A 21,894-nucleotide genomic window follows, 5' to 3' on the forward strand; every position below is an offset into this window, starting at 1 on the left:
TGAATCCAAATGGGAACATCATAGAACCCCTACGGTGTGTAAGTAGGCCATTTGGCCAGTGAAATCCACCCTGACCTTCCGAAGAGAATCTCTGTCTATCCTTGTAACCCTGCATTTTCCATGCTAATGCATGCAGCCTGCACCTCCCTAGACACTATGGGCCAGTCGACCTAACTTGTGTATGTTTGGACTGTGGGAAGAAATTGGAGCAAAGTCACGCAGACACTGGGAAAATGAGAAACTCTACACAGACAGTCTCCTGAGGGTGGAATCAAATCTGGGTCCCTGGCTCTGTGAGGCAGTAGTGCTAACCACTGTGTCATCCCAAGATGGTAAACATTGGGAGGTGGTGATTATCCTGCGAGTCCCATTAGCACTCGAGCTCAGCATCTATTAATTCCTGTCAGTCTGGAAGGTGAGATGTGCTAAAAAAGGATGTACCGTGTTGAGACCTTGTGCTTTCTGAGCATTTATTTTGTTTCTTTTCATCTTTACATGACTTCCATGTAGGTAGTGAGAATCACTTAACTAATTGCAGCAGTTCCTGTTAATCTCTTGTGCAAAAAAACCTTCATTACATTATTTCAGAAATAGCATACTCAACTTCTGCCCTGTTACCTTTTACATGGTAACACAGCAGTTGTGAATATATGAACAGCCCAGAGTTATCACCAGGATTCCATAAAGGTTCTCGTCCACTGGCAATATAATGTCATCCAGCCACACAAGTTGACAATGTCACAAAGATGGGTAGTAGCAGCATGGTCATTTACTTAGAAGTGTGTGAATAGTAGTAATAAATGAAACATTTTAAAACTTGTATGTTGGCCCATACTTTGAGACTTTTTAAAAAAGTTTTCAATAATAATTAAGACACCATCGTGCAGATTGCATCTTATTCTATTAAAACTGAAAGCCATGATAGTTCAAAACTACATTGATATGTGGTCAGATAAAATGACACAGAATTTGCCATGGAGAAAGTTAAATGACCCATGGCAATAGATTTAGTAAGACAGAGTTGGCAAACATTGAATGTTCTAATAGAAAGACCTGAATGTATGGCAACAATGGTGAGACAAAAAGTTAAAAATCACGTGAATTGTTGAACTCCATGGCAATGCAGTGGAGCGCAGAATCTCCTCCTTGCACAGCTGGATTGATCGCAGCTGGCTGCCAATCTCCTTTTCTCCACTCCACCTTCCCTTTCTTGTCCACAGTTCCTCCATATAAGTAACGATTGTCCCCTGCACATTTCTCTCAAGTGACAGAAGCTCATTACCCAATGCTGATGTCACAATAACGCACTGTTGTTGCCATTCTGTGCACAATTCATGCATGAAAGAGGGTTTTCAATCTGTTGCTCTGAGGACTAAATGAAAACAGCAGTCATTTACAATGACAACAGACGTGGCATCCCCCGAGGCCACTGTCAACTTGACAAGAACTGTCAACATGCCAGGTATCCCACAGTTCCAAGTGTCAGATTAATTAAATCTGCAAGACCTCTGATTTAATATTCTGGTTTAATCCTGAAAGTGCATTTATGGCTTGTAGAATGATTTTCAGAATCAGTTCTGATTTTCGAACACTTGATTTGATTTAAAAGGCGAATTACTTGTATTTAACAAGGAGCTGATTGAAACTGAGTACATATCCCTTTTGCAAGGATTAGTTTTTATTTTAAAAAAACACTTTCCCCAGTGATAGACAAAATATACTTTAGATGTGTGAAAATTACTTCAAATTATTTTTATGATGAAGGATTTTCTGAACAACCTGCAGTATAAGTCTTTTGCCACTCTGTTCCAATAATGAACATTTCTAACATTTTCATTGGATTTTACTTATATGCTTAAATTATTTAAAATTTATGCTTAAGTTAAGTGATATTTTAATGTGTTGTTAATGTTCTGAAGACAAAGCTGTGGTTTTCTTAGCTGTGAGCCAGTTGGCAAAATGGCACAGGAAGGCATATGGGAAATGAGGGGTTAGTAATCGGTCTTCCTGCAACCAGGCCATTTTGCCAAAGGTTGGAATGTTGGCAAATCAGCTACCACTGATTGTTCACCTGAGCACCTGCAAGCATGACATCCTCCTAACGGGTTTGGGGTGGGCACGGGGCTCCGTTTATGGGCATTCCACGATTTATCAGGTGAACCACGCTCACGTCGAACTCTGCGCTGCTGCATTCTCCCCATTCCCCCTCACTGTTCAATAGGGTCTCCTTGTACGGTGCGGGCTTTCTCCAAGCCATTGAGGTGCCATCTCCTCTTCATCTACTGCCTCAGTAATGGCAACTGCATATGGTCCCATAGGTGAGCAGCCAGTCTTCTAATTGGAGTTGCAGATCTTGAGGATGGGTTGGTCTTTATTAAAGTGTGGCTTGGGTAGCAGCCACTTAATTGGTTACTGTTGGTTATATACCTCCCAGGTTTCACTGCACATGAGAAGTGGGTGCTACTTCAGTTTGTGACTCTGGTGGCAAGACTCCTGCCGCATCCATAAAATCCAATCCTTCATATTTACTTTTAATTTTTTCCAAGTTAAAACTAATGTTAAATTTCATGGTGGTCTTAAACCATCACCGATTTTATGTAGAGGATGATTGGGATGCAGATGGTGGTGGTTAGGCTATTTTACTGTGAAGGCTTTAGAATGAATCAAGCATGTCTCCTCACCAGATACCTGACAGTTACAGGAAAAATTAGCAGCAGTTAGTTCCTGAAGTTGGCCAGAAAGATTAATACAGACATAGATTTATTGTATTAATCTGATTGTCCTGCAGTGTTTGATTATGGCAAGGTGAAATAATGTTACAATTTGCATTAGTTCAGTTCAGTATTCACATTTCACATTTACGTTTGCAATTTTTCCCATTAGTTTTGCAAAGTGAGGCTGATAATTGTCAACCAGACCAAGGTTCTAACTTAGTAAAATTTGATTTTCATACTGCTAACCAATAAATTGTAAGTAGGTGTAACATAGATTTTACTTTTTCTATAAGGTAGAATTATCTGTGGCTATACTGATTAAAGAAACTGCTGTCGTCAGTAATGTTGAATCAGCCAATGCAAACTGTTTCAATATGGCGGGGGGGCGGGGGGGGGGGAGTGGTCAATCATTGAGGGTTGCACTGAGGAGTTTTATTTTTGAGTGCTGAAAGTCTTTGGTGCACCTTCCTCAAAAGATGTGGAGATAGACTCCTTGATTTGTTGTAAGGCAAATGTAGATAAATTATTGATTAGCCAGGGAATAGGAATTATTCAGACCAGCCATGACCTTACTGAATGGCAGAACTGGCTCAAGGGGCTGAGCAGGGTATTCCTGCTCCATGAATAAACTTAACACCCAATCTTAGCCAGTGAAAACTCACCTGTGTGCCACTAAAATTGTCTCATCTTCTCTTAGTTGATCAGCTTGGATTTTTTTTTAAAAGCATAAAGTTGTCAAATGCAATGTGTTAATTTGATTTCATTCCACTTGTTGCATTTGGACTGCATATGAATGCCTCTTGTGCAAAAATCTTGCATTCCTCTTTTGAAAGCTTTTCTAATTTGATTGTAAAAGCAATTCCCATTACTAAATTACATGGAAGGCAGTCTTCTCAAAAACACTATGGGACGTTGACCAGAGATTTTGAAGCCTCAGCAAAAAACGTTAGTGGGCCCATGTCTAGTCAAAGTATTTCTTGTCAGTATTTGTCCTTTACATGCAAGAAGCTCATGGTATCACTACTGCATTTGACGTGGAAACAATAATGTTTACTTAATTTTGTAAAAATAATTGTGTGGATAAGTCACCCATGATAAAGGTGCCAATATAGAGGTGATGGAAATAACTCAATGCACAGACATTCAACCTCTCAACATAATTCCTCTTTCTAAAATCCGTGGTTGTTGTGATAGACTCAATGAGCTAGAGCACCTCACTCCAGAAAAACATAGATTTTGGGCAGTTTTCGGTGATGTGTGATAAAAGGACTCTCCAGTGTGCAAGTGAACAGATTATTTGCATAAAGTTGAGCAAATGCGAGGACACAAATATGCTGCATATGTGTAGGTTGCACGGCTGGACAGTTTGTTTCTCATTGGCAAAGATAGAATAAACTCTTGTCATGGGTGCGTTCTCACTCCGAACATTCAGAAGGGAGCTGGATGAGCTCCTCGTGGTAACTCAAATCGCTGCACATAAAATGTTAATAGGCGATTACGGTCCATCTCCTGAAAATTTGTCTTGTCACATTTGGGGATCAGAAAGGATTTGGTTGGATGGCATCTTTCCCTGAAAAAATCATTACTTTCCCCTTCCAGGAAGTTATGTTGTTGCTGGCAATTAATTATGTCTGAAGTTCTAATTGAAACATTACTGTTTTGGAGATAATCCAGGAGAAAGTTCTCTACCCCTCTTTTTTTGTATGTTTGGATGATGAACAGAAATGCAGCTAGCATTTGGACTTCTGAGAAAGATTTAATTCTATTTTTAAAGTAAACAATTTTACCTCTTCCCTTGTGTGAATGAATGTATTAGTTTCTTGTTGTGGTACAATTCTGTGGACACAAATTACCCTCTTGATATCTTGTGTACTCATGAATGTGCTCTGACAGTGAATATTGGAAGATTATTTCATCCTTATCAGATGCTTACATGTGACAGCAGAGAAACTGTGTGTATGCATGCATGCATTTGTATTTTCTGTGTATAAGATTTCATTGTTTGATTGAAAAGTCTGGATCAAGTTACCAGAAAAGTTTTGGTACACTTAAAATCTCTCCCTTCCCCCATGGACTTAATTTCCTTGATGTTTTCAGTGCAGACAATAAAATTAAAATTTCCCCGGATTATCATTTCCATTCAACTGGCCTTTGTTCAGTCTGAAAAACATTTTGGTTTGGTCGTTGCCGTTGGAGGCTGCTAGCTTGTGAAAGGATGATCTGATAGTTGAAGAATGCTTTTGTCTGTAGGGGGCCTGGGTAGTATTGCACAGGGATGCTAGGGGTAAAAGGAAGGACCAGAAGAAACAAAAGAGTCTAGAAATGTTTAAGCACACAGACCTTGAACTGCTTAAATCCTTTCCTGGCTTAACGTTGTTCACTGAAGCCCAACAGCATGTTTCTTATTCCTGTTACATGTTTCATGGGACACGCTCCCTAATAAAGTATTTTGCAAAACTTTCTATGTTTGTTTGCAAGCAGACTGTACACAAGTGTAAATTGCATAATATCCACATGAATTTATTACAGCAGGTTTTCAGGCTCTTTCCGTTCTCTAGAGGAATAATGGATTTATAAACCACCTTCTTTCATGGTAGTAATGATTCTGTTAAAAGCTACCCCTGTAAACTTAAAAATCACGCAACACCAGGTTATAGTCCAACAGGTTTAATTGGAAGCACACTAGCTTTCGGAGCGACGATCCTTCATCAGGTGATTGTGGAGGGCTCGATTGTAACACGATCGTGTTACGATCGAGCCCTCTACAATCACCTGATGAAGGAGCGTCGCTCCGAAAGCTAGTGTGCTTCCAATTAAACCTGTTGGACTATAACCTGGTGTTGTGTGATTTTTAACTTTGTACACCCCAGTCCAAAACCGGCATCTCCAAATCCTGTAAACTTAGTATCTTCCCACCCTTCAAATAATATACCCCATACCCTGTTGTTTAATAATTCAATATGTTCCTAAACTGATCATGGTTTCAGACTTCCTTCAAAGATGTTTTTAGATCCCCTTTAATACAAATGGATATTTACAAGCCTATCCCCAGAAATGGAAACAATAATGCTGAAGAAGGGAAGGGTGGAGTCATAGAGTCATAGAGATGTACAGCACAAAAACAGACCCTTTGGTCCAATTCATCTATGCCGGCCAGATATCCTAATCTAATCTAGTCCCATTTGCCAGCACTTGGCCCATATCCCTCTAAACCCTTCCTATTCATATCCCATCCGAATGCCTATTAAATATTGCAATTGTACCAGCCTCCACCACTTCATCTAGCAGCTCATTCCTCACACCACCTTCTGCCTGTGAAAAAGTCGCCCTTTTACATCCGTTTTATATCTTTCCCCCTTCATCCTAAACCTATTGCCTCTAGTTCTGGACTCCCCCACCCCAGGGAAAAGGCATTGTCTATTTATCCGATCCATGTCCCTCATGATTTTATAAGCCTCTGAGGTCACCCCTCCGTCTTCAATGCTCCAGGGAAAACAGCCCCAGCCTATTCAGCCTCTCCCTATAGCTCAAATGCTCCAACCCTGGCAACAGGCTTGTAAATCTTTTTGAACCCTTTCAAGTTTCACAACATCCTTCTGATAGGAAGGAGACCAGAATTGCACACAGTATTCCAAAAGTGGCTGAACTAACGTCCTGTACAGCCGCAACTTGACCTCCTAACTCCTATACTCAATGCTCTTACCAATAAAGGAAAGCATACTGAACACCTCCTTCATTATCCTATCTACCTGCGACTCTACTTTCAAGGAATTATGAACCTGCTCTCCAAGGTCTCTTTGTTTAACAACACTCCCTAGGACCTTACCATTAAGTGTATAAGTCCTGCTATGATTTGTTTTCCCAAATTTATCTAATTCCCAAATTTCCTCGCATTTATCTAAATAAAACTCCATCTGCCACTCCTCAGCTCATTGGCCCATCTGATCAAGATCCTGTTGCAATCTGAGGTAACCCTCTTCACTTTCCACTACACCTCCAATTTTGATGTCATCTGCAAACTTACTAACTGTACCTCTTATGTTCACATGGAAATCAAGTATATAAATGATGAAAAGAAGTGGGCACAGCACCGATCCTTGTGGCACTCCACTGGTCACAGGCCTCCAGTCTGAAAAACAACCCTGCACGCCACCCTCTGTCTTCTACCTTTGAGCCAGTTCTGTATCCAAATGGCTAGTTCTCCCTGTATTCTATGAGATCTAACCTTGCTAACCAGTCTCCCATGGGGAACCTTGTCGAACGATTTACTGAAGTCCATATAGATCACGTCTATCGCTCTGCCCTCATCAATCCTTTTCGTTACTTTTTCAAAAAACTCAATCAAGTTTCTAAATGGTGAGAAAATTAATAAAGCCAAAGTACAAAGGGATCTGGGAGTGCTAGTCGAGGATTCTCTAAAGGTAAACATGCAGGTTGAGTCCGTGATTAAGAAAGCGAATGCAATGTTGTCTCTTATCTCAAGAGGGTTGGAATATAAAAGCAGAGATGTACTACTAAGACTTTATAAAGCTCTGGTTAGGCCCCATTTGGAGTACTGTGTCCAGTCTTGGTCCCCACACCTCAGGAAGGACATACTGGCACTGGAACGTGTCCAGCAGAGATTCACACGGATGATCCCTGGAATGACAGGTCTAACATATGAGGAACGGCTGAGGATACTGGGATTGTATTCGTTGGAGTTTAGAAGATTAAGGGGAGACTTAATAGAGACGTACAAAATAATACATGGGTTGGAAAAGGTGGATGCTAGGAAATTGTTTCCGTTAGACGAGGAGACTAGGACCCGTGGACACAGCCTTAGAATTAGAGGGCGTCATTTCAGAACAGAAATGCGGAGACATTTCTTCAGCCAGAGAGTGGTGGGCCTGTGGAATTCATTGCCACGGAGTGCAGTGGAAGCCGGGACGCTAAATGTCTTCAAGGCCGAGATTGATAGATTCTCGTTGTCTAGAGGAATTAAGGGCTACGGGGAGAACGCTGGTAAGTGGAGCTGAAATGCGCATCAGCCATGATTGAATGGCGGAGTGGACTCGATTGGCCGAATGGCCTTACTTCCACTCCTATGTCTTATGGTCTTATGGTCTAAGTTCATGAGACATGATTTCCCACTCACAAAGTCATGTTGACTATCCCTAATCAGTCCTTTCCTTTCCAAATACATGTAGTTCCTGTCCCTCATGATTCCCTCCGACAACTTGCCTGTCACCAATATCAGGCTCACCGGTCTATAGTTCCCTGGCTTGTCCTTACCACCTTTCTTAAATAATGGTACCACTTTAGCCAACCTCCAGTGTTCTGGCACCTCACCTGTTACTATCAATGATACAAATATCTCAGCAAGGGGCCCAGTTATCACTTCCCTCGCTTCCCACAGAGTTCTAGGATACATCTGATTAGGTCCTGGGGATTTATCCACCTTTATGTGTTTCAACCATCCAGCACTTCCTTCTCTGGATATGGACATTTTTCAAGATGTCACGATTTATTTCCCCACATTCTATATCTTCCATGTCCTTCTCCACAGTAAACACTGATGCAAAATACTCATTTAGTTTCTCCCCCATCTCCTGCGCCTCCACACAAAGGCTGCCTTGCTGATCTTTGAGGGGCTCTATTCTCTCCCTAGTTACACATTTGTCCTAAATGTATTCGTAAAAACCTTTTGGATTCTCATTAATTCTATTTGCCAAAGCTATCTCATGTTTCCTTTTGCCCTCCTGATTTCCCTCATAAGTATATTCCTATTGACTTTATACTCTTCTGAGGATTCACTCGATCTATCCTGTCTATACCTGACATATGCTTCCTTTTTCTTAACCAAACCCTCAATTTCTTTAGTCATCCAGTATTCCCTACACCTACCAGCCTTTCCTTTCACGCTAACAGGAATATACTGTCTCTGGATTCTCGTTATCTCATTTCTGAAGTCTTCCCATTTTCCAGCCGTCCCTTTTACCTGTGAACATCTGCCCACAATCAGCTTTTGAAAGTTCTTGCCTAATACTGTCAAAATTCGCCTTCCTCCAATTTAGAACTTCAACTGTTCAATCTAGTCTATCCTTTTCCATCACTATTTTAAAACTAATAGAATTATTGTTGCTAGTCCAAAAGTGCTCACCCTCACCCCCCCCCCCCCCCCCCCCCCCACCCCAACACCTCTGTCATCTGCCCTGCCTTACTTCCCAAGAATAGGTCAAGTTTTGCACCTTCTCTTGTAGGTACATCGATATACTGACTCAGAAAATGTTGCTGTGCACTTTGCACAAATTCCTCTCCATCTAAACCCTTAACACTCTGGCAGTCCCAATCCATGTTTGGAAAGTTACATTCCCCTACTATAACCACCCTATTATTCTTGCAGATAACTGAAATCTCCTTGCAAACTTGTTTCTCAATTTCCCACTGACTATTAGGGAGTCTATACAATGGACCAGGTGAAGGGGAGAGTGGGGTGGAAATTGGTTGTGAAATTGAATAAGTTTTCCAATTCCAAAGGAGAAAGGGGAATAGCACTGATTATATTATTGATGTACCAGAGAAAGAGTCATGGGAGGGACTTATGTAGGATTGGAACATGGAATGTTCCATGTACCCCATAAAGAGATGGGCATAACGGGGGCCCACGTGTGTACACATGGCCACACCTTTGACCTGAAGTAAATGAGAGGTTTAAAGGAGACATTGTTCAAAGTGAAGACAAGCTCAGCCAGATGCAGGAGGATGGTGGATGGGGATGGTTCAGACCTTTTTTTCCAGGAAAAAAAGGAGAGCTATAAAACCATCCTAGGGAGGGTTGGAGTGTAAAAGGATTGCACATCCATGATGAAGAGAGAGTGTTTGGTGCATGCAAACTGGAAATTCTGAAACTGAAGTCAAGTATCAGAAGAATTGCGGATGGGGCTGGACCAGGGGATAAAAAGAATTGAGTCAAGGTAGGAAGAGTTCCATGAAACAAGAACAAGGAAGAAACGATAGGCTTCATGAAACACCTACATTCTGTCCAGAAAAATTACCCTAAACTTCCTGTATACCTGCCACTGCTACACACCTGTGTTCCCTGGCCAGTGTTTCTGTCTTGGGCATATTGCAGTTGTCTCGCGTAGCTCAGCGCAAGTTGGAAAACAGCATCTCATTTCCCACTTGTGGACTCTTCAGGACTTAATATCGTGTTCAATAATTTTAGGGCCTGAATACTTTCTCCATGTCCTTTACCCTGGACAGGAAAGAGGAGGTCACAGTTAGATCAGCCAGGGCCATCTTGAATAGCAGAGCAGGAACAAGGGGATGAATGACCTACAGCTGTTTCTGTTTTTGAATTCTTCTGATCATTTTCTTCTTTTGTACATTTACATTGGGAGCCAGCCATTTTGAGTTCCATTGTGAAATACTGAGATCCAGATGCTGTATTAATGAAAATATATTCCTGCATTGTTACACAGAAATTGGCTGGTGTAATCTACATTGAGAGTGCAACGTAGTACAAAACCCTTGGGAATCTAGTCAGCCATGTTATAAATGCTCTATGAAATTATTAAGCGTTATAAAATTGTCGAGGTTGTTCCACAGTGTGGTATAATTGGGGTGCAGGAGGGTGTTTCTGTAATTTTGCACTTGTTAAATTCCTTGACTGCTCCCCTGAGCAGTTGGAGGGCCTGAATCAAGGCCCATCTCTGATAGGAAGGTTAGCTTTATTAAATAATCACCTCAATCTTCTCTCATTATTCCCTGGTGTGTGACATTGAAAGCGGCATTGGGGTTGAGGTCAAAGTAGTCAAAACAATGAATTATGCATTGTTTATATTCCCAGTAACTGAATGTACTATACATTGTTAAACTTAACAAATTGCTTAGGTGCAAGAAGATAAAGATATAGAGAGTAATTTGACCAGTGTCACACATGGTTGATCACACTGTAAGAACATAAGAAAGCATTAGACTTATGATGGAGCGAGTCTTTCAGCAAACAGCATTTGGAAACATTCCAAGATTCCAAATCTCCATCAAAAATACAAGGACATGGTATTCTTTCAGCATGAATATTTCTTTCTTTGCAGAGATGTGCATTAGTGTCATGGCAGCAACAGAAGAGGCAAAGATTAGTTTTCTCACAGTGATATTATCCCCACAAGTGATATTGTCCCTTGATGTAATTTGGTTGTTACTTATATTTGTAAATAGATTCTTATGGATGGTTTGGCCAGCTTATTGTTATAAAGGCATAACGTTTGTGTAAATAATCCTCAGTTCTGTACATATATTAGCTTATGAATAATTTTGTAAATGCTAAGAAAGTCATTGGATTGATGCTGTGCAATCATTATCAGCTCCAAAGTGAAATCTGTACCTAAATTGGATGCGAGCATAAGAGGTACAGTTAGTAAGTTTGCAGATGACACCAAAATTGGAGGTGTAGTGGACAGCAAAGAAGGTTACCTCCGGTTACAACAGGATCTTGACCAGATGGGCCAGTGGGCTGAGAAGTGGCAGATGGAGTTTAATTCAGATAATTGCGAGGTGCTGCATTTTGGGAAAGCCAATCTTAGCAGGACGTATACACTTAATGGTAAGGTCCTAGGGAGTGTTGCTGAACAAAGGGACCTTGGAGTGCAGGTTCATAGCTCCTTGAAAGTGGAGTTGCAGGTAGATAGGATAGTGAAGAAGGCATTTGGTATGCTTTCCTTTATTGGTCAGAGTACTGAGTACAGGAGTTGGGAGGTCATGTTGCGACTGTACAGGACTTTGGTTAGGCCACTGTTGGAATAGTGAGTGCTGTTCTGGTCTCCTTCCTATCGGAAAGATGTTGTGAAACTTGAAAGGCTTCAGAAAAGATTTACAAGGATGTTGCCAGAGTTGGAGGATTTGAGCAATGGGGAGAGGCTGAACAGGCTGGGGCTGTTTTCCTTGGAGTGTCGGAGGTTGAGGAGTGACCTTATAGAAGTTTACAAAATTATGAGGGGCATGGTTAGGATAAATAGACAAAGTCTTTTCCCTGGGGTCAGGGAGTCCAGAACAGGGCATAGGTTTAAGGTGAGAGGGGAAAGATATAAAAGAGACCTACGGGGCAACCTTTTCACACAGACAGTGGTACGTGTATGGAATGAGCTGCCAGAGGATATGGTGGAGGGTGGTACAATTGCAACATTTAAAAGGCATTTGGATGGGCATATGAATAGGAAAGGTTTGGAGGGATATGGGCCACGTGCTGGCAGGTGGGGCTAGATTGGGTTGGGATATCTGGTCGGCATGGACGGGTTGGACCGAAGGGTCTGTTTCCGTGCTGTACATCTCTGAGTCTATGACTCTATAATACTATAATAATTTTAAGGCACATTGCTGAACCTGTACTAATAGCCCTAGCTAACTTAATAAGTACAGTTGACCAATGTCATTTTCTAATTAGTTAACCATTTTAATCTGCATTGGATGAAAAATGTTTATCCTGAAGGGATACATACTTTCAGGTTATATTAATGCTATCTATTGAGGCAGTCTTCTACAAAATAAGGCATGTTTTCTTATCATTGTCTACAGATTATTCAGAGAAAGCAAAGTATATGGAAGTTACAAATATTATTGTATATCCTTTGCTTGATGAATGTGCAGTAGAGTCACACTATTTTGGAATTATGCAGCTTTAATAGTTCAGTATTGCATGATGCACATACCAAACATATTTTAATAAATTAGACTAATAGAAAACAATGACCTAGGACTGGATTTTATATTCCCTTCATGTGGAAGAGCTATTGAATTCTAGACGTAGCCTTCCTAACACTATTCACCCATTCCCTCAAAATATCTACAATTTCCTTAGGGAGAGCAAGATTTAAGGCAACCACCCAACTTTGCCGCAATTGTATTGCTTAAGTGGCGAATCGTTGTTTTCTAAGGATTGCTTCCCACCTCAACTTGGCCACCTTGCTCAAGCATCTCGCAGGAAGAGGATGATGACTCTCTCAAGGGCCCATTTTCCACATTGGTCCCCACCCCTCCCATCAAAGGTCTGTTCCTACTTTTGCAACTTTCCCTCCTGACCTTTCCATCATATTTTCTGAACCCCACATTCCAACATTGTCACCGTCACTCCTGCCTCTCTGCAGTAGATTAGATTAGATTCCCTACAATATGGAAACAGGCGCTTCGGCCCAACCAGTCCACGCCAACCCTCCAAAGATTGACCCACCCAGACCCATTTCCCTCTGACTAATGCACCTAGAACTATGTGCAATTTAGCATGGTCAATTCACCTAACCTGCACATCTTTGGATTGTGGGAGGAAACCGAAGCACCTGGAGGAAATCCACGCAGAAACGGGGAGAATGTGCAAACTCCACACACAGTCTTCTGAGGCTGGAATTGAACCTAGGACCCTGGTGCTGTGAGGCAACAGTGCTAGCCACTGAGCCACTGTGCTTATAATACCCTCAAAATTCGATTGAACCTGATCTCAGGACCTGAGACTAAAATAGTTCCAGTCCTGGTCACTGCTGCCACAGGCTGGCTGCTTTGTGCTACCAATCAGATTAGCCAACAACTTTCTGAGGTGCTACTTCCATCCTCACTTGCAACATCGAATGACTATTCTGATCAGTGGGAAGGCATTCATCTCTCTCACTCCATGTGGTGGGTTTGGAAAGCCCACATCTGAAAAATCCTACCGCTAATGCGACCGAGGACTTCATCCATTGTGGCAAAAGTGGTGCAATGTGGGTTTCTTTGAATGACTTCAGATGAGGTGAATTGCTAATTGCAGGATGTCAAGGAATGGGACAGAGTTGAGTGCAAATTGAACTGAGCAGCTGTTATTTATGTATTAGGAATCATCTGTAGAGCAGGATTAGCAATTGGGAAGCCCAACTTCCCAGAGGTATGATACATGATCAATCTAAGGTAAGCAAGAAAAGATATAAATCATGGTGCATGTCATGGAAGAAAAATAACTTTTTTTTTACTGGAAAAAGGCCTATATTTTAAGAAAGATAACATGGCATTTTAAGCATGAATTAGTTAATAGACAACAAAATCACTACTTTAAAAGTTGCAGTGGTTAAAGTGTTTGGAATGGCGAGAATCAGAACGCAATGTCTGAAGTGGTTTTGAAGAGTGCGTTTTATATTTATTTTATGAAATTCCAATTTGAAGCAATTTTCAGAAATGTCTCGTATCTGTTAGTGTAACAAAGTGAGAGCTTTGTGATTGTTTTGATAAATAAACACAGTTTTCTACTTAAATTATACCTGTTTTCAAAACCTTCCGTGCAACATCCCTCCCTGACTCTCCAAACTCTTTCAGTCTGACAATTCTTACTATGCTCCTCCAGTTCAGACAATTTGAACATCTCTGATTCCAAACACTATTTTCTTGACCATTTTCAATTCTCACTTTAAACCTCCTTACGTCACTTCACTCTCCTCCTACGATGCTCCTTGAAGCCTAACCTTGGGTTGTCTGGATGTAGGTTTGCTCGCTGAGCTGGAAGGTTCATTTTCAGACATTTCATCACCATACTAGATAACATCATCAGTGAGCATCCGGATGAAGCAGTGAGTTTCATCCAGAGGCTCACTGAAGGTGTTACCTAGTATGGTGATGAAACGTCTGAAAACGAACCTTCCAGCTCAGCGAGCAATCCTGCATTCAGAACCTCAGCCTGAGCTACAAATCTTCTCAAAACTTGCTTGTGTTATCCTTTCAAATAGTTCCTCATGTGTCTCAGTGTCAAACTTTGTTGGTAGTACATCTATGTAACACTTCAATAATGTTTCACTACTTTACAGGTGACATATTAATCTCAATTATTGTTGTTAGTGTATACTGGATACATGTATTCATTCTCTCTCGGGTGTGAGGTTTACATCAATGATTTGTGCACCACATTCCATTCTCCCAGCAGAAGCTTTCACATACAATTAATAGTTCAGATGTTGTCTTCCTTTCCTAAGAGATGAGTTCTGTGAACTACACAGAGATATACAGAGAGAAAAGCACATGAAAGACACACAGTATGAGTTAAAGATTGAGAGTCAAGAGAATGAAAATAGAATTTAGAACTAAGTTTCAATATTTCTTCCAAATCCAGGCCCCAGCACCTGGTCAAAGTTTTATTGTAATTAAGTAGCACATTTATAATTGTTTGAACAATGCCATATTAAGAGTGTCACTCTTATTCATATGAAAGCTGGCACTTCAGCGTTACCTTCTCGCCCTCGTCTGGAGCAAGTTATTACTGGAAGAATATAGGGACCAGCAGGAAGGAATAGAATCCACAAAGCTAGGCAAAGGGTCTTGTGCAGTTGAGACAGGCCAGCAATCAGAAAAGAATACTGGAAATATTGTTCTGTCCACTGATCCTTGATTCAAGATCAAACTATTTCAAGAAACACCCAGAATTCTCTAAATTAATTCAATTGTATATTCTGTGACATAAGTGATTAATGAAGGATCATAATGGTTTGTGATTGTTTTTGTAACCGCTTATTTCAAAAGTTTGCTAATGAAAACCAAATTTTTGAATCTTTTGATACAAATGTAATCAGTAAGGGCAAGATTAAATGTATGTTTAAAAGCCAAAAATTTCAATTCTCTGCACAGAATTAGTTTTCTCATGCGGTGTCACAAATGCATGGGTTTTAACTGAGATCACCAAAACCTGTTTCCCTTACGATTTTAAGCAACTGCTTCTTTGAAAGGTTATGAGCATGATTGAGAGTCTTATCTCCGATATTGTTCATATAATTAATTTTCTGTAAATGACAGGGCACAATTGGTGCACCATCTTGTCAGAAGACATTAACAAAATCAGCATGCGACATAATACCTTCTTGTTTCTGGGATCTATCTAAGGACACTTGGTAAAATAGAGTATTTTTGACTGACTTCTTAAAATTGACATCAGGCTGTCATGTTGACATCATAATTAAACATTTTGAGTTCCATTTTGTGCACTAAAGTTATTGAACTATAGGAATATTTCTGATTGTGTGCAATTCCAGGTATTTTTAGCTTGGATGGGCCACAATTTGCTTGGGATGATGTAAAGTGTTTACAAAATGAACAGTAGATGAATGCTAACCACTTATGGTATTCACAATATAAATGATATTTCTTCCTTGTCATACACTCCTGCATTAACTGTGACATTCAAAACTTACGACAGTATTTTTATTTTTTTCTCTCTACAGCCAGTTATAGGGAAATCAGGCGTTCCTCAAGGACCTTCTGAGCAAAAGGTTGCCGTGGTTACTGTTGACGACTGTGACACTTCTGTTGCATTGCGCTTTGGCAGTTTCATTGGGAATTATTCCTGTTCAGCTCAAGGAACACAATCTGGATCAAAAAAGTAAGATTATTTAAAAATACGAAATAAGCTCGTGATAATACTTCCCTTTATTATTCACAGCCAACAAGAACATCATAAAGTTTTTTTTCAACCCCATTGACTCAGCCAGCACAATTAACTGCGCAAAAATTCCCAACTTTAGTCTAAAGAACAACCATGGAAATAGTGTAACTCTTTTAAATGAATTATCCCAAAAGACTTCAATACCATGTAAGGAAAACAGACAGAGATGCAAACAGAAAAATAGTCACAACCAGAAGCTTGATTTAAGAGAAGATTTTCAGGAGAATCTTAAAGGAGGAGAGGGAGGTGGCGAAGAAGATAAATTAAGCACGTGGGTTTTAGGTAGTTAAAGACATAGCTGTTCATGATGAAGAAAGGGAAGGCGACTCATAGGCAGTCAGAGGCAAAGAAGCATGTAGAGAATAAACACACTGCTCACTATAATTCTAAGTTTGGCCGACTGGAAGGTGCAAAGATCATCTTAGCTCTGAGGAAAGAAAAACACCTGTAGTGTGACACTTGCAGTCTGTCTTATTTTGATGGCAATGGTAATCACCAACAGCGTTAATGTGAAATAGTGGAAATGTCCAGGCTCATGTCTTCACAGTTAACCCTCACCAATGTGTTTCAGACTGCCCTTAACGTATGCTATGAAAATATCCACAAATGCATTATAATGTGTAACTTATCAATTATATAGTTGCATATATTTTAATATCTACAGATGGAAAAAAAATCAGTGAATGGGACTGACTATCAATTATTACCACATAGTATGTCAAGGCATACAAGGGCTATGGTCCAAGTGCTGGAAAATGGGATTAGCATAGTTAGGTTGTTGTTTTGGACTGGTGTAGACTTAATGGGCTGAAGGGCCTTTTTCTGTGCTGTAGACCTTATGACTCTGACTGTCATAGTCATGTGAGTAATATACCATCCAGCTGCACTGTTTCAGATGCATTGCATCTTTCATAATTTCATTCCATGGAATACGGCATTTCGTTTTCAATTGGATTAGCCTAATTTCTAACCTCAGCATATTCTACTAACTTAACCCATCCATATATCTCCCAGGTAGGTATTTGGACTATGTATTTGCTTTGGCTATGTTGACTTGGTAGCAGTACCAAATATATTTTTTTCTTCTTGTGATTGTTGTAAATGAAAAGGAGAATTCTTGCATTAATCCTGCAAATAATTGTCTTTTTTGTCCCTGTTCGATTCTGCCCTTTCTGAAGATAGGGCACCCTGCTGGTTAAACAGCTGAGTTGTGATGTTGGCTGTGACTGTAAATAGTCAATTTCATTGGAGTGAATTATAGCTAAACATGGGAATATCCAAACATTCTCACTTTCTGGCAGAAGTCACTGACCATCAACTTGAATTATCTAGTTAAAAATCACACAATACCAGGTTATAGTCCAATAGGTTTAATTGGAAGCTCACTAGCATTCGGAGCGTCGCTCCTTCATCCGGTGGTAGTGATGAAGGAGCGATGCTCCAAAAGCTAGTGTGCTTCCAATTAAACCTGTTGGACTATAACCTGGTGTTGTGTGATTTTTTAACTTTGTACACCCCAGTCCAACACCGGCATCTCCAAATCATTGAATTATCTATTGCAACTTATTCTTAGTAAAACTTTGCATATGTCAAATATGTATAATAGTTCAATTATTAATTGTTGTTCATTTCTCCCATGCACAAAATCATCCAATATTTCTTTATTTATATTACATCATGAATATTAATATTGAGCAAACTATATGATCTCCACATCTCAATTCCATTATATTAATCAAGATTTCATGGCAATATATGGTTATGGTAGTTCACCTTTAGTTAAAGATTTGTGCATTATTATCATACGTCATTATATATGTACAGCTTTGCCCACACATGATCATCTCTAACTGGTAAAATTCAGCCTATGGATGAAGGATCTTGTATTCAGAACAGCCTAAACTATTTTTTGATTTTGTTTCTCAGGTCTCTGGATTTGACAGGTCCTTTGCTTCTTGGTGGAGTTCCAAACTTGCCTGAGGACTTTCCTCTTCAGAATCATGAATTTATGGGATGCATGAAAAACCTGTTTATAGATAACCAGCAAATTGATATGGCTGATTTCATAGCAAATAATGGCACAGTGTCAGGTAAGTTAGAGAAACCATTATGATGTAACACATTGGAGTTTCCAGTGTACTGAGTTTGCCAGAAGGGTAAAGCAGCATCAGAAAAAGAAAATATAAAAGGTAAGCATCTCTCTGTGGTCAGACTGGGAATAATATTGGCAGAACTTATGGTCAGAGTTTTTTCTTTCCTTGCATATCACATCGGAAAACCTAACAGAGTAAGGAAAGTTTATTTAAAGGCAAAAATAATAATGCCTTGTAGTAAATAGGTATGTGTACTGTGTATCACAATGCTAATTCCGGTTATTTTCGTGGTTTACATTTAAAAATGTAAATTGTCCTGCAGAAGAAGAAATTATCTGCTTTCACTCTGAAATTAAAAGGATTATAATTTGTTCTGCCACAAAGAGCGAGCTGAATTCTCACTTTTGAAATTAAGGAATAGATGACAGTGCTTTACAATAAATGTGTTGGTACAACGAGCTGAGCCTAATCTTTCCTTTTGTAGGGTGCTCTGCAAAGTGGAATTTCTGTGATTCAAACACGTGCAAGAATGGAGGAACATGTGTGAACAGATGGGAGACCTTCAGTTGTGAGTGTCCCCTGGGCTTTGGAGGCAAGAACTGTGAACAAGGTACAGTCACAGATGCAAAACCTCATCAGTATGTTGATCAGAATTCTTATTTCAGTTAATAAATTACCAAAGCTTTTTATTTGTTGGCAGTTGCTGCATTAAGCAGCTTTTCTTTGAATGAAGGCATTAAGGATCTTGGTCCCTAAAGACCAGATTCTGACTTCTCTTCCTTGACATTCAAGATAAAATTTATTACCATGTTCTCAACACTATCTATCATTAGGTTCATTTGGACAGGAATAACTGTTGGGGCTATGGTGTGGAGGCTGAATCAATGAATTGAGCTACAACAATAGGAGTGGGAGAGACATTGAAAGTTAGTGATCAAATAAAGTAAATCTGCACTGGGCCATTTTCAAAAGGCAAGTGTTAGAAGGGTCATACATAAAGTGACCAATATGATGTATATTAAATGGCCAGCATGAAAGGACTTCAAACGTTTGCAATTTCTTTTTTTATAATGTGTTGTGAATGCAGTGCAGATTTTCACAAGAGTTCATTAAGGCACTGCTTTGTTCATACAATTAAGTTTTTAAAGGGAATGTGGCAAATTGAGAGCAAGCTTGTTGAAGGACAGAAAATAAAATTGGTTAATAGCTGTTTTTTGGATTGGGTGGGTATAAGTAGTAGGTTCCCACATGGTTAGCATGTCTTTACTGGGGTTCCGTGTCTAATCTGAATACAGAATTCCAGTTAATAGAAGTGTAACATTTTTACTGAAAGGCTAATATTCCAACAGGTGATGGAATATTAGGGGTCCTCGTTATGTTTTGTAAAATACCATGATTATATTTGCAGGTTTAATTATATGATATATGTTCTTATTAAATTGACAGTTGACCATGAAACCATTGTCAATTGTAGGAAAAAACTCATCTGGTTCACTAATGTTCTTTAGGCAATGATATCTGTCATCCTTGCATGTGACCAGATCCACATCAATGTGATTGATTGTTAACCGCTCTCTGGGAAATTAGAGATGGACAATAAATCCTGGTCTAGCCAGAGATGCCCGCATCCTGTGAATGAATAAAAAGAAATGCAAAATGGTTATTTCCCAAGGTAGTGATTTAATGTGTATAACTCTAATTAACTACTCTCAACTGATAAACCTTTGCTAGTTAGCCGCCTTTAGGTTGTGTAATGAAGATTAAAGTTCAATGTTGTGTGAATAACAAGAATTCGATGTCCTTCCTAACTCTCTGACTGCCAGCTATACTTGAAACAGTATAGTTGAACCACATTTATCCAGAAAGCTGGGAGTCAACCAACAGGAGTTAAAAGTTTTGTAATCCATAGCATAATGGCAGACTTCCAGAAGTTCTGAAAGTTCACAAAATGTATACATGTACATGCGGCACAGCAGATGGCTGCAAGTGAATTGTGTAAAACACAAAACCCCTGTGCGTGGATCCAGTTACAATGCACCTGCCTCTGGCATGATGGAGTCTGTCTTACTTTAAAAACAACCCTTCAAAAGAAACCAAAATAAAACATAAGAAAATCTTCAGATTAAGTCTCAGGAGTATTTTAGTAAATACTTTTTTATTTTAGATGTTAAGTTATAAGCATGGAACATTATTATGGTAACGACTTCAGTTTTGATTTCATAGGTGCCATCAGCTTTGCACTGTTGTAAATAACATAAATATAATTATTTTCTCTGTAAACATGAATAACATGTATACAATACTTTAAATGGACATTTTCAACACTGAGTATTTCAAACAAGAATCCAGAAATCTTTGAAGATAAAAGTAAAGATGTTCTCAATCCTTGGCAGGCCAGATCTAACAAGTTTGTGAGTGTATGCATAATACATTTTAATTGCAATAATTAACTACTAGGACATTTCAATCTTAGAATGTTATTTGTCTTTTGCTGTGTTAGCTGATCTCAATTGCAGCAGTGCCAGGCAACTCTCATTAGCCTCAATGACCAGAGTAAGGAACTTTTCCACATATCTACCTGTCTACTTACTCTACGCCAGAGAATTCTGGAGAAACCCAACACATCAGGCAACACCTTTGCAGAGAGAAACAGAATTAATGTTTCTAGACCATTGACTCCTTCAGGACTGTTCTGACAAAGAATCATACTTGACCAGAGCATTAAATCTATTTCTCACTCCATAGATTCTCCAGACAAGCTGAGTTTCTCTAGCATTCTCTGCATTTCTTTTAGATTTCCAGCATTTTGCAGTATTTTGCTTTTATATATCTACTGAACCTTCCTGCAAACTGTGATAAGTGTGAACACCAAGTGATCAGATTGGGCTTGATTGGGATACTCCATATAATTGAATAATTTGCAAACTGTCACTATGAATTCAAAATGACAGTATCCACACCTATAATTCTAACCCAATGTGAGCCAACTTCTTTCAAAAGGGAGAAAAGGGATAAAATCAAGAGAAATCCTTTCCAGACAGTAATGCGTACCAATGAATGATGTGAAAGTTGTAAACCACTGGAATTCAAATATCACCACGATGCAGGAATCAATAGACTTCCTAAGTTTTTGAATTATCATTAAACACGAAAATGAAACTTCAACTTTGTAGTAAATCCAGAATCATGTAATCTAGAATCTATTCGTGTAAATTTTCAACTTCTATTACCATCAGTAGTGGGATTGTGAATCCTACATAGATATGAAAATGTGAAAGCTGAATGATCATTACCATCTACCAGTAAAGTATGAGCATATTTCTACCATGGAAGTTTTCTTGCTAAAGGAAGCTCTGTACAAATGGCTTAAAACAAAATATTTCTGTGCTGTAGACCTCTATGAATATGACTCTATAATATGGTCTAAAAATTAGGATGCACATATTTTCATCCCGAAAATTCTTCACTCATGAAAAGAAGCCAAAGTAAGGAGAGCTCCCGGAGATGTATGAAAAGCCTAGCAAGATAGAAAAGTTCAGTTCTGAATAGTAATTCAGGTCAATCTACAACTGCATAAAAAGGGCTACACTGTCACAAAACACAAGTTGAAGAGGATTTGGATTGTAAACCTTTTTTTGTTCAAATATGTCAGTGAGAAAACCAT

The 21,894-nt window shown here is 39.4% G+C and overlaps 1 protein-coding gene across 4 annotated transcripts in view; it reads left to right on the forward strand.

Moving 5' to 3' along the window:
* The window catches only part of LOC122562939 (cadherin EGF LAG seven-pass G-type receptor 2-like), a 328,596-nt gene that overhangs the window by 220,114 nt on the left and 86,588 nt on the right, over positions 1 to 21,894 (forward strand). For all 4 annotated transcript variants that reach the window (XM_087973584.1, XM_087973581.1, XM_087973583.1 and 1 more), the window contains exons 6-8: positions 15,917 to 16,074; positions 18,064 to 18,227; positions 18,715 to 18,840. In XM_087973584.1, coding sequence (XP_087829710.1) covers positions 15,917 to 16,074; positions 18,064 to 18,227; positions 18,715 to 18,840 — 448 coding nt within the window. The remainder of the gene's footprint in view (positions 1 to 15,916; positions 16,075 to 18,063; positions 18,228 to 18,714; positions 18,841 to 21,894) is intronic.

Source organism: Chiloscyllium plagiosum, unplaced genomic scaffold (assembly GCF_037043375.1).
Source record: "Chiloscyllium plagiosum isolate Xiang-an unplaced genomic scaffold, Cpla_swu_hap1 HiC_scaffold_26, whole genome shotgun sequence".
NCBI classification, from domain to species: domain Eukaryota; kingdom Metazoa; phylum Chordata; class Chondrichthyes; order Orectolobiformes; family Hemiscylliidae; genus Chiloscyllium; species Chiloscyllium plagiosum.